Source organism: Anser cygnoides, chromosome 1, assembly GCF_040182565.1.
Source record: "Anser cygnoides isolate HZ-2024a breed goose chromosome 1, Taihu_goose_T2T_genome, whole genome shotgun sequence".
NCBI classification, from domain to species: domain Eukaryota; kingdom Metazoa; phylum Chordata; class Aves; order Anseriformes; family Anatidae; genus Anser; species Anser cygnoides.
In genome coordinates, this window is record NC_089873.1 from 75924415 (window position 1) to 75938681 (window position 14267).

General features: G+C 38.4%; 1 protein-coding gene across 9 annotated transcripts in view; it reads left to right on the plus strand.

Moving 5' to 3' along the window:
* Positions 1-8255, plus strand: part of SCUBE1 (signal peptide, CUB domain and EGF like domain containing 1) — a 245185-nt gene extending 236930 nt beyond the window's left edge. For all 9 annotated transcript variants that reach the window (XM_048050144.2, XM_066990329.1, XM_013184669.3 and 6 more), the window contains 2 exons: positions 803-882; positions 2037-8255. In XM_048050144.2, the coding sequence (XP_047906101.1) occupies positions 803-882; positions 2037-2189 (233 nt within the window). In that variant the 3' untranslated portion in view covers positions 2190-8255. The remainder of the gene's footprint in view (positions 1-802; positions 883-2036) is intronic.
* The last annotated feature ends 6012 nt before the right edge of the window (positions 8256-14267 follow it).

A 14267-nucleotide genomic window follows, 5' to 3' on the forward strand; every position in this document is an offset into this window, starting at 1 on the left:
TTAAATGGTCATTTAGTATATGCATAACAAGAATACTCTGAATTTCTGTGCATTTCAGGAAGCCCCTTCATCAAGCCCTACTGGTAACCCACAAAATCATGAAAAGTATAAATTAATAAAATCACAAGTCCAACAGAGAAAAACAATGATGCAAAAGGATCCTTTCACTAAGGATTCATAAATCCAACATGTTTTAAAACAATCTTGCTTCTCATATAGAAATATACAATAAACTGTATATTTTGTACTCTGGGATGATTCTGTTTTAACAAAACTAAGACTTTTCTGTGATACCTCTGGCAGCTGTTAGCCCATCTCTTTTCCAAACACCAAAGCAATTTTGTGAATGGTAGGAAAATCTGCACTAAGCTGGTGATTAGAATTGATTCAAGAATTAAAATGAGAGCTGTTCTCAGGGCAGAAAACAGGGACAGTTCCTTACTGTGTCCCTGACTTCATGAGTAATCTTTGACAGTTACTTTCTATACGTGACGCTGTTTCTTCATCTGTAAAATACAGATAATAAAGCATTATTATCTGGAGGGAGAAGTTTTCTGGGGTAAGTTAATATTTATATAGGTAATTCAAGCTTACTGTTCGAAAGCAGTACAGAATTTTAAATTTTAATGTGAGGACTAATGTGAGGTAGGACTACAGCAGGATGAGAGACACCGAATAAAGAACTTGATACTAAATTTCTCAGCTCTGCATTGAAGAGAAAGTCTAGTTAATCAGTGTTTGTCTGGCTATTATCCTCCCAAAGGATGTCACAAACAGTCTCTCACTGATCTTTATTTTTCAGAGGATTACCAACAACTAATAGAAGATATTGTTCGAGATGGACGATTATATGCATCAGAAAATCATCAAGAAATTCTAAAGGTACAAAAATTCTGCTTTAGTTGAGGCTAGCCAAGGATTCATTTTACTAAATACTTTCCCAAGATAGCTCTCACTACCCTGGTAGGATCATAATATTTAAAGCCTACATGTGACCCCAAATGAAATTCTCTCTCTTCTGAGGTTTATGCTGGTATTTGTAGTAACAATATCAGTAGTTCAGCTGGGATGAGCTCATCTACATCCTCTGCTGAATCAAGATCTAAATGAAACATATGCTAACATGATTGTATGTTAGAATAATTACTCAAACAAGAATAAAAAACCTATTATTTGAAGAGTCTTCTTCAGCCTCAGTCTAAAATTCGTTTAAATGAGTCATTAAGTTAGAATTTCCTGTGCATTAAAAAATGTATCTACCTAAACTTTTGTCCTGCCTTCACAAGGTACAGCCATAATGTAGCATTGCAGGCTGTCCATGAAATGATTTTCAAAAAATATAAGCAACAAATTGGAGAGAATTGTGGGGAAAGGCTGCTGGGCTGCCACCTATAACAACTAGTTAACGAAAACTTTTTTTTTTTAAAAAAAAGGAAGAAACAGAAGGCCAAATTCAGCCTGCTAAATGTGTAGTTTAGAAGGAGAGGAGCTGATTAACAGCCAGCTCTCCTGGCCATCCCTGCTCCAACCCTGCAAATACTCACTGACTAGAGTTTTGAGGTCACTCAGGTTTCAACTCCTGTGCTGAGAGGCTCAGCTGATTCTCTGAATCAACGTTTTACCAAAGTGCAGGAGAAGGTCTTCAAAGAGATAAATGTTGCTGGAGACCAGCTTTCTCTTACCCTCATAGAGGGAAGGCCCTGAGCAACAGCATTAAAGAGGCCGGAAGGGCAGCCAGAGGTAGCTTGTAGTACTAATGCCAATCTTCTACAGCTGGTTTGTGGTTAACCCAGCTGCTACCTGCTCAATTCCGTACCTTCCAGGAACACTAACTGGAAAAAAAAAAAAAAGGCACAGTAGACAGATTCATCAGTGTAAAATTCCACACAACATTAAGTAGTTTCCTTATATTGCTTTACCCAGAGTCAAGTTTTGCAGAAAGAAAAAAAAAAAAGATTGTTGTTCATTAAATTTAAAAGATGTGCAGAAAAAAAATCCAAACAGTATTTTTATCTAATATATATGCTGTCTCGTAGGACAAGAAGCTGATTAAAGCTCTCTTCGATGTACTGGCACATCCACAAAACTATTTCAAGTACACAGCACAAGAGTCAAAAGAGATGTTTCCAAGATCATTTATAAAGCTACTGCGATCAAAAGTTTCCAGATTTCTACGACCGTACAAATAGTGGTATTCAGTTTGGGGTTATTTTGCATTCTTGTTGAATATTGTCTCTCCTCCGTAGTAGAAACATTTGGTAATTTGAAGGCTCTTTTTTGCAGTCTTTATTTTCAGTTGTATATTGAAGAATACCTACAATGTTTTATAATCATTAAAAGCCAATGTTCTAAATGGAATTTTTACTACAAAAAAAAATGTGGATCCCTGAGTGCATCTAAGTTGAAGATAAAATTTGTGTCTGCACTAGTGTATCTTCACTTTCCATTCAAAACTACATTATGTAGAAAATATTCTTTCTAGTTTTTTATTTTTCATTCAAAAGTAATTTTCTGCAAAGCAAATAAGGCATCCATTCAAATCTGATTAAACTACCTGCCGGTAAGTTCTGTTGTAGAAAGGAGTATGTAGTATAAATAATACTTGGATTTTGAATTGTACTTGAAGTTTATATTTGAATCTTTAGAAGAAAACAAAACAATCTAAATTTCATTATTTCTCATTTGTGGCTTAGTGGAACCTCTGTCCAAGTAGAAATCAAAAGGGAAGAAAAAAAGAAAAAAAAAAAGAAACATGTTTAATTTTGTTTTATGAATTAAGTACGATTGAGTCCCATATCCTAACGTTTTTGTCTGTACTCTTCTAGACTTTTTCAGAGGTTTTCCAGCTGTCTGCAATAGCGTTGAAATGGATTGAGCTAATGAATTCTATACAACAGTTGGTCCCTTTGGAGGCAGTTAAAATAGGATAGATGAGAAATGAACAACAGCAACAAAAGTAGCGTTCTGTTTTTCTTTCCCTTAATAGAGCATCTAATTAAGTACAATATATAAATATATAAATATATACTTCTATTTGTGGGTACATTAATAATGTTATCTTTAGTTACTGTAAATATTATTCATGCTTAAATCTTTACTCCCACACACACTATTTACTCGTATCTATCTGTAACTTTGCTTAGACGATTAAATGACTTCTCCAAGTGCTTGTCACTTCTGTTAACACCAAACTGAAGCCTTTTAGAGTTTTATAACACAGGATAATGGTTTACTTTGGGGCATTCTCTTTTAATGTATTATTCCAAGAAAATTAACATCTGTTTAGATGCAACTGCTGTGCAGTAAAGGGTCAGTTATTACCTCTTTCTTGGGCACCCCTCACACCCAGACGAGCAGAGTTACCCCTGAGGACAGCATACTTGCGAGGAGCTTACTAAGGAGGAAATGTTGTCAGATCTGCCAGCTCAGAAATGCTGGAACATACCTCTGCCGTGGGCCCAAGCTCCAAGGGGGCAGTGAGGGGACGAAGTTTTGAACCCCAGTTAGATGAGTTGGAGGTCAGGCCCTGCAGGCATCAGAGACCCAGCGCTCCCTTTTATCACAAATTTGCAGCCACAGTCCTCGGCAAACATGCGGACTGTACAGTCTGCAAGATAGCATTAGCCTTGTGGTCAGGCCTTCCTCACAGAGTGACAGGTGCCTGGGGGCTAAGACGATGATAAATCCTGTTTCCTCCTGTTTCCTGACACAGAGGCTAATTTCAGTGGGAGAGTAGCCTCTTTATTTTCAAGTCCCTTCCTCTTTTGTATCATTTTCTTTTCTGATCCTACAAGTTTATGACATGCATAAATTAACTATCATGCCAACATCCTTTCAGAAAAAGACTATTATAACTGTTGTGGTTTTTTTTATCTCTACCCTGTCATTTAAATTACCCTTGGATTCTCTCAAAGACATACATTAAGTGTTGTTATGGTTAACTTTTGTCTTCGAGCAAGTGCTGTTTAAGTTTACAAAGTTGTTTTCTGTTGGCTACAACTGGTTGAATATGCCATTTCTAAGATACCTTAAATATTTTGTTGATTTTTTCTACTTGGCCATCTTGTATTTTTGCTTGCCTTCTTTCCTTTTCTGTTGAAGAAGATTTTTTTTTCCTTTTCTGTGCCTAAATGGTTTCAACTTAGTCTAGCAACTCAGTTTTTTCACTTGTGGATCTGCAGTCTTCGAAGAGCTTTGCCTTTAATCTCTATATATTTATGTATTAACCCTTGCTTCCAAACGTAACAGCTCCATACAAATTATGTTTTAAAGGCTGTTAAGCTTTCTCTTTAGATCAGGGCTGAAAGTAACTGCCCTGAAAGGTCCATAAACCACTGGCAGCACTGTAACGTTTTCCATGTTCTTAGCTGCATGAGAAGTCCAGTGCCACATAGCAACTACAACACAGGCTTGTCCTGGTTGTGGCCACTGTTACTGGGACCTCGGTACAGCTGTGAGAGGTGAATATAGAAAGAACTAGCCTTGTTTTGTTCTGGTACAACTCATCCTCAATTACAACCACATTAGACAAAAACAATGTTTTGTGTAATTCATTCTGACAGACAACTTCAGATGTGTGTGTTAGCCCATGCTCCCTGGAGCCACATGAGGGCATGGACTCCACAGTCAGGACAGAGCACTCAGTGACTTCTGTAGCAAATGCAGAATTTGTGTTGCTGAGAACAGTGAAAGAATTAATTTAGTCTTCAAAATTATACAGTTAAATGCTTCTGAATACATAGGAGTTTCACAAGCCACTGCATGCAGCTTAGCATAGAAATGCCACTGAATATGCAAATTTCTCATGAAAAAAATAATGGCAAGTGGTATATAGGATCTTCTGAACCAATTTCAGCTGATTTTTATGACAGCACATAATTTTTACATGAGCTCTGAAAGTAAAAAATGGTTTGACAAACCTTATCCAAGAATATCTTAACAGTTTCAGAAGGATATAAGGATTTTTCATACTAGATTTAGAGTTACAGAAATTGGTATTCACCAAAGAGAAGGTGAGCTGAGCTCTTCATTTGTTAACATAGCATAGGGTGTTTTTACCGTAAGAAGTTAGAGAGCATATTGTTACTATATTATAACAGCATAACAACAAGGAATGTCATTTTCTATGGAAAAGATTTAGATAAATTTAGAAATCAGAAAACATACAAGGTGAAATACTGCCTTCTTTAAGAAAACTAGCTTCATGAAATGAATTGACATATGGCAGAAATTTTTGGCTTTTACCCTGGATGTGAAATAGTGCATTTAAGCATATTCAATAAATACCTCCCTCTATCTGTTGTTGCAGAATTTCACATTGTGTCCAGGATAGGTTCAACAACACATTTGTATTACTCTGGGAAGGCTGAAGGGGTGTCCATTGGTGATCACCCAATTCCACATCACAAACAAGCCAAGCTTTTTATTTTCAATTTGCAAATGCCTATATCCTTAAAAGCTGCACCTGTAGCACTTAACATTTTAAATCTCTCCTCCTGCTTTAAATACTGCACTTATTTTTAGCAAGGTGGTGGTGAATCATCCCTAAACATTCTCATGTGCCACCAAATAACAGCCTGCACACCTGCTGCAATCCAGGAGATTGCAACAGTCAGATGTCGCTAATCAAGTCCTAAGTCATGCCGTGAAAGTGCTTGTTAGTGATTGCTGTAAGCAAGGCGCTTGTGTGTGTCACTTGAGTACAGGGAGCACTGGGATTCTGTGCTCAGTAGGAGATTGCTGCCTACATCTTGCCTGCAACAGTAAGATTTATACTGCCTGAAGATTTAGGTCCCTGAAACTGGGTTTAAAGCCATTGAAGTCTTCTTTCAGCCCATTTTCCTGCCATGCCTTCTGGAATGTATTCCATCGTGTATTAGATTTCCATCATGTATTAGATTTTTACCTGATGACTGACTTTTCAAAAGAAAATTATTTCCTTATTGTGCCTCCCCCATACAATAAAGTGAAATCACAGTGTGTTAGACATACTGAAGATTTAGACCAATCCTTCCTATACATCAGCCTCACGTTAGCTTTATGTAAGCTTACTCTAGTAAGCTAATTTTACCTTAATGTTGTTTTAGACCAATGTAAGTAAAGATAGGTTTGGTTGCAGAGCTCTCAGTCTGCATTTTGATTTGTCAGATGTTTTTTAAAGAGAACAGCTCATCTGTAGACCTCTGTCTATATGCAGAATGAACAGATGATGCCCCATGAACAAAAACATGCTTATGTGCATTAAACATTCAAAGAAGAAAGTCAAACCTCACCCCGTTCCCCTTTGTAAGTGTCCAACAATTTCAAATTTCTCAGATCAGTCTTATGTACAAACAACCCAGTTTTAATCTTGTAGATAACATGTTCTAATCTTCAAGAGCAGAAGCAGTGGTATGATTCTGGTCTGTGGCAGCACCCGTGTCTGGACTCTAAATACCTTTGAGTGCTCTTAAAAAAATGAAGTTGCAGTGAAATCTTCCATAACTGAATTCAGTGGCAAATTCCTCAGCCACCTCAGGAGTCTGGGTTTCCCCTTTTCTGCATGATGGGAATGAGCAACATGCTGTTATGTGTACCTGTGTCATGATTCCAAGTAGTTGCATTTTTTTCTATATTTTAAAACCACTCTTTGACAGGAATGGTAGTAACTGGAGAGGTTCTATAGACTCTCAATACTTTAAGACGTTAATAAAATAGTTTTCTAGTATGAGAGACTGTTGTAAGCACTTGCAATGAAGAAAAAAAAAATGTCTCCCTTAAGAATTTATGGAAGAAGGGAAATAAATCTCTGTAAGGTAATATAAACTTATTCCTTGGTATCAGACTTGAATTCAGAGAGAAGTCTTGTGTTTTATTCTAACACTTTTCATCTGAATAGAAACGAAGTGGGAAATAAACTCTTAAAGTAAAAAAAAAAATAGTTATCAAAGTATCTGAATATATACAATTCCAGTTTGTTATTTCATTTATTTATTCTGTTTCATCACTAAACTTTTAATCTATAAAAGTAATATGTAATATACAAGAGTAAAATGTACAGAAGTACCTTTAGATGTAATAATTTAAACCATCTGTATTCAGAAAGGTGAGATAAGTTTAAAGATCTACAAACAACTGCAATTCAACTTTAGCTGAATTTCTAAATATCTAGGAAAAGAAGTGGCTTTGCTTAATTAAACTTTATTTTAATGATTGTGAAAATATCTTTTTTAGTTTGTTTTTATTACTTTTTTAATTAAAATTATTTTGTAAATATTGTTTTCTATGTTTTATACCTTAGAAAGGCCGCTAATTTGCATTGACAGCAGCAGATACTTAACAGATGATTTAAAAGGTACTTATAGTGCACTGGCATGTGGTCAGTAGACAGATACATCCTTCCAGACTACTGCTCTTCTTATTTCTGCAGTCTCACTGGCATAATAGAAAGAATTTTCTGGGGCAACTTAACCTGCTAATTTTCACAGAACTGACTATCAAGTGTCATTCTGAAGTGCTTACCATTTTCACATCATATAAAGAATATGTATTTTAAAGTTAGTGCTAGTTCTTACTAGGGTAAGAAACAACACAAAATTCAGAAATAAAAGGGAATTCAAACGATTATCACCAAATATAGCATAAAGACAAGGAAAGGTATGGTATCTCTGTGCTCATAGGTAGCAGTGGAAGTGATAAAATAACATACTGGAGGAGATCATGAGCATTTTTTAGGCAAAATTGTCAGTGAGATCTATGGGATTTTTACCTACATTAAGCTCACTATGATCGCATCCATCATGTATTAAGCAGGAATTTCTGGTAGACTAGATTTTGAGGAAAAATACCTGGATGCGTAATAATGATTTCTGTACCAATTTGCTATGTCTAAATCACTGGTCATGAGTGACATTTTGAACTAAGCCCTTGTAGATGCTGCTGGGACTTCTAAGCTTTATTATCAATGTAAATTATGTACAAACAGCTATTCCCGTATGAAGTGTACCGTGGTAGTTTAGAGTAAAGACAGTGAATAACTGTACAAAATTTGATACTTAGAAACTAAAATACAGTGATCTAAGCTTTACCAATATTTTAACACTACTGTCAGATTCATAGTAGAAAATGTTGTTGTAAATGTACCTTATAAGAAAATACATTTCCTTTTGCCTCTGTATATTAATAGCTTTGTTTTGTATGTCAAAGCTCAAAATGAAGCATGTAATAAAAAATTTGTTACAATCACTTTCATAATAAACATTAAATGGGAATAGGTATCTTCACCTGCCATTTTATTCATGTATATGTAAAAGGTATACAAGGTATACGTACCACACACCAGTGTAATATAAACAGGAATCAGAAGAGAAATCAAGTTTTTGATAATGTTTATGTATTTCAGTCTAATTTGTATCTTTATGCAACAGAGAGCTTTTTCTTTTTTATCAAACAACTGGAGCACATGAGTGCTAGAACAATGAGTTCCTTCCAAGCAGACTTCAAGGAGAGTTGTGCAAAGCAAAAAAAAATAGAAAAAGTGGAAAGTAAGAGTCTCTGTAGTGACATCAGTAACTCAATTAAGATTATTTAAATAATCTTTTGCAGTGCAAGAAGTGCAAAATGTCATTAAGGTGTGCTAGATCAGACAAAAAGCAATTGTCAATTGACTTAATTGCTATTTAATTGTTACTTGTCAATTGAATTAATTGCTATTAAGGCAATTGACAAAAGGTGAGGTTTGTCACTCAGGAGTGCTTGTTAAGAGATTAATGCAGTCTGCAGAGTGAACAAGCAGTACAGCAGCCACCTATTGGGGAACAGTTAGAAGACCTGGCACAGAAGCATGGTATTCCACTGATACTCTTCTGTAAGTGGTTTATCTCATTAACAGAAAGCATTTATTGTATGATAATACGCTCTGCTGATTTTATATATGTTGTACGTGATATAAATTCTATCAGTATGACTGATGACTATTGGTGTCACTATGACAGCTTTGGAAGGCATAAAAAGAGAGAGAGCTACATTCTGACTGGTTGCAAAAAATCAATTACCGCCTTTTCGAGCTAATAGCAATCCATTTAGGTTATATTGGTAGTTATCTTAATTACACTCCAAGAAGATACATCATCGTTTTTATCAGACTACAGACAGTGCCTCATGATGGAGAACATCAGATAGTGCTCAGCTGTCTTTGTGGCTTCAGAGCTCTGAAGGAGTAATAAGAGAAGTCAGCTCCTATTGAGGACAGAAGAGCTGAAATCAAAAGTTCCTAAAGGTCGTTGCAAGACAAATTAATTTCTGGTAATGAAGTAGCTGTGTACAACTACATCAGCCACTGAAACCTCAGCAGTCATGACAATATGCATTTGAGTACAAGATTCTAGTTTACTGAAATAATATTGCCTGGTAAGAATCGCAGTTATGCAAAATCCAGATCTCGCCATGACTTCCCAACAAGCTCACAAAACATCATTTTAACACTTGGCCTGATGAACAGCACTCCTGAGTGACCCAGCAGGTAAGTGAAGGCAGACTTGTCAGAGATTTACTTTCTTCTTTATTCAGCCATCAACCATGACCAATTCCTGATGTCACAGAGGGTGTCTGTCCTGTACAATCATAATAACTGGCAACATGTTGAATGATAAGTGATTTCTTAGTCTCTGCCTCTTTGCATGCTGCAAAGAAGACATCATTATCATTCCCTGTGCATTTTTACGAGATACTCCCCTGTCAGAGTGCATTTTCTTTGTCCATTTTGTGTAGCCATGCCTGAACTCCTATAGCACGTGAAGACAACATGGGCTGCAGTCTACTTTCTCCTGCCTGTAAGCACATCTTACTGTTGCTGCCTAGAACCCTAACAAATTCTCTTCTGTCATTACTAGGCAGGCAACACAAGCATAGATGCTCTTGCTCTAGGTTTTGCTGCAAAATGGTTCTATGCTAAAGCATAAATCCAGAGAAAGCACCATAAATGCCCATCTAGCTTTTTATGCCATGTGTTATTTACTTAGGAGTTGGCATTATTATTGCACACAACTTTTTAATGATCTTTTGAGGAGATCCCTCGCTGAGTAGCTCTGGAGAGCCTCAGCACTGCCCAAGGCGATGAACATGGGCACCTAGCCCCTCAGCATCCCGTACCACTCCAGCACAAAGGTGACACACATACCAACTGCCACCTCCACTGCGTGCCTGCTGATGCATGGTGTGAGACACGCTGCACTCCACTAACACTTTACATGCAGAGTAACACGCGATCCAGCTGGCTTACCTCCAGCTCACTTGCACTCTGTATACAACGCTATTCCAAACATAATGGTCATACTTTTATAAAAGTAATGTGTTAAATGACATGCAACGTGTGCCTCAAGACACAGAAATAAGAAGAGCAGGGACCTGCCTTTCTGAAGACGTCCAAGAAGCTTGAGACAAACTGCAGTCCTGGCTGCGGATGTGCAGCAGCATGTATCAGGACTAAGGGCAGCAAGTCATATTGCTCACAGGTGTGATGTGAGGTACAGATCCTTGGAGCTGCCCAGCAAGCATTTTTTTCATATTGCACCTGCTGTATGAGGGCAGCCTCCCTCCACCACAGCACTGCTTGAGCAGTGAGAGAGCATCTGTGAAATTAAAACACCTACACTTGCCAGTGCACGTTATGTCAGTGCATTATTTAAATGCAGTAGCCACTTTTTTCATGAGGGACACAAAGAAATAAAGTATTGTTTGTGCCAGACAATTTGTTCTACTTACTACCTTTGAGATATTCATCTTTTGTCAGATCTCTGTAGTGGCCAGAAACTGGGTCTAACCCAAAAAACCACATCTGCCTGCAAGCTGCCCTCCATGGCTCTTGTTCTCTGGGGCTTTTTCCAGATTCCACACCCACATCGGCACACCTGCCCCAAGATCAAATTGTAGGTTTCCCTAATCACTTCAGTTCCTGCCTAGGCACACAACAGGACAGTGCAGCCCCACTGTCATGCAGAAGAGACCTGCAGTAGCCAGGGTACAGAAAACAAGTTTTGTATAGGACCCTTGACAGATTCCAGGTTACAGATGGGTGTTATGCATCTAATCAAATCCTGGCTGCTTTCTTTTTCTTTCCTCCTCCTTCTCTCAGTTGTTCAGCTTATAGCCATAGTATAGCCATAGTATTTGCAGAAGCCTGTTCTGCAGCTGTACATGCAGCATTTGTGTGCAGCTACATAGCAGGGCATCACTACAGTTTGAAGCTCTGAGCTGATGACCCCACTGTTGTCTAAGCCTTATGTTGCTCACCACAAAGTCCTGCTCGCAGCTTCACAACTGATTGCTGTCACTGCCCCCACACAGGTTTGTTGCCACACGAGCACAAAACACTGTCAGTGCTGTTCTGGGGATTCTTGCAGTTAGAGAGATGCAGTACCTTCCCAAAAATATATGCCTCCACAAAAGCAGGTAGGCAAAAGTTACTAGTAATCAAATCACTGTTATCTTGATGTAGAATAATAAGGTTAGTGTCATTATACAGCATGTATGAGGTTTTAGGTTCAGATACACAGCTGTGATAGAGTGTTTTCAGCAAATTATGTTCCTCTCATCTAATTCCCATCTCAGCTTTCCGTCCTAAAAGTTCTAGTTTTACTGTTGAGAAAGTTGTTTATCTGAAAGCAAATGGTTTCACTGATAACATATTAAGGCATTTATTGTAAAATGCACCAGTAATGTTTTCTCACATCCTTTTTTTTTTTATTTTGAGGGTCCCCTCCATCCCTTATATCCTCACCTTCTGAAAAAGGTTTCCGTGACACTGTGTCAAAGATGCATAGTTGTTCTAACCTAAAACAACAGGAAAAGAAAGTAGGGAAAGCATATCAGCCTTTCAGGATCATATTCATAATGATATAAATATTCATAAAATATATATATAATATATATATGTATATATATGTATATATATGTATATATATGTGTATATATATGAATATATATAATATATATATTCATAAAAATATTCAAAATATTCATATAAATATTCATAAAAAATGGAAACTGACAGACACAAAACCTTACAAGACTCTAGTTATATTTGCTGGGGGGCAAATGCTGCTTCACATATGCTAACTCATGACTAATTCTTGGCTGCTACAGGGCAGGAACTAAATGAGGTAGTGGTGGGTAAGTCATCAGGACTGCTGTGACCAAAAGGCACAATGGCTGCTTGGGTTGGCCCCCAACAGACAGCGCTGGAAGGCTAGATCCTCTTATTTCACACTGGGGTAACACAAGTAAGGTCAGCCTCCCCCCCCCCCCCCGGAAATACCCATATAAAGCACCCATTCAATTCAACAAGCACCTTGCCTGAGTGAAGGCTGTTCAGGCACCACAAATTAGTCATTATTCCTAAGAAAACAATCAGAATAATATTTGGAGGTAACTTTTTCTTAACAGACACTACCAAGAAATGCCTACTTTCACAACGAGGGGCTGCCAGCAGTATCTCTGGACTACTACCCTGGTATCACAGATCACAGGTGATCCTTGCTATGGAGTAGGAATGCTTGCTCCCAAAAGTCTCACCGTGCAGCCCAGCAGCTGAGGTGGTGTGATGTGAAAGGGGAGAGTGCCGAACACTGATTCCTGCTCCAGGAGATATGCCTGTTGTGGAAAACCAGCAAAAAAGTGGGGTGGGCCGCTGAGTGAAGCAGTCAAACAAGACCTCATTAGATAAAGTCATGAAATAGCCCACTTACCACTGCTTCTGCATCTCAGGGTCTTACCTGCTCTTAATCCCAGTGCTTCTGACTGTGTTTTGTTACTACTTGGATTTCATCAGCAATGTTTTTAGCCTTTCCCCAGATCTGCAAACTCACCCGAACAGCCTGGAACCACAGACAGCTGGCCAGCAGCCAGAACTCCTACCCAAAGTGAGATGGAAATGCAAACAATCAGTGAGAAAGCACCTGCCCACACTTGGCGAAAACAAGAATTATGTAAATCTCAGGTTGAAGCAGGATCACATTCCCTCGCCTCTGGACAGGGCATATTCAGTGTGGCTCTACTGAACAAAGAAATGAAAATACATCCTACTTTTCTTACTTGGTTTGTTTAGGGAAAAAGACTGTTTTTCAGGTAATTTTTAAAAAAGGTTGACTTAACTATAAAAATGATTTTATTTTCTGGGAACTTTCTCATTTTTATAAAGTCACATGGCAGTAGTAAACATTCACTGCTTGAGATAACATTTGGTGTACTGAGCAAAAGCTATGCAAAAAAAAGAAATCTTGTAACTTGGCATACATGATGTAGGCTCTGTAGAACTGTATGACAGTGTGTGCATACATAATATGCCATCCTGTACTGCCAACCTGTACTGAGTGTACAGTGGAACTAGAGGTGAGGGAAGGGTGGCTTTGGGAGCTTTTGTAGTAAGCAAGATCCACGTGAGGACTGGTAAGTGATCTAGTTCCCACATTTTATAGTATCAGTCCAAGATCACCACCACAGACTTTTTTTTTTTCTCCAAACCAAAATATTAGCAAAAATATCCACAAACTTAGAGAAGCATGGCAGGAATACAGCTACTTTTCAAACTTCTGTTGTTTAATCAGGTAGGTGTTCCTAGTGACATCCTAGTAAAAGCTTTGTGCTGTGAAAGCATGGGAACACAGCACACAGTGGGGCAGACCATCTCAGGCAAAGAGGAAGATTTGCCTGCATTTACTATTCAGATATCCAACCTGGGTATTTTGCTAGATCCTCAGCTGCAGAATGGTGGTGTATCGTTACAGTATGCAGGCATCAATTTTCATCTCTTTATACCGTCTGTGCCTGACCAAGCTGTCACAACTCTAACATACAGACCTGCCTCCTGATAGCTCTTTCATCATGTAGAGAGAGGGACTGCTGTGCTGGGTAGTTATTTGACAAAGAACATCAGTCCAGCTACACAAGATGGGCAAAGAGGAATTTCTTCAATGTGCTGTTGACGTTCATTCTCTTATGATTGATCCCCATGAATCTGGGTCTTTCCTGACCAGCTCCTGGCCCTACATTCCTACTTCTAGCTCCTGCCTTTCATTTGCAGGGCTGTAGGGCACCCGTCCCAGTGCTGCCAGCAGGAGCAGTGCTGAAATCAGACCCTGACTCAGTTTGAGGGTGGGCTGGCAGGAAAAGCCACTTGCACAGTCCTGAAGCAGACAGCCCAGCAAGTAGACAATGCAGGCGTTCTCAGCAGCAGCTCTTGGCTAGCCAGAGCAGCAGGCACAGCGTGACCCAGCACCGCCAGCCTGTGCACA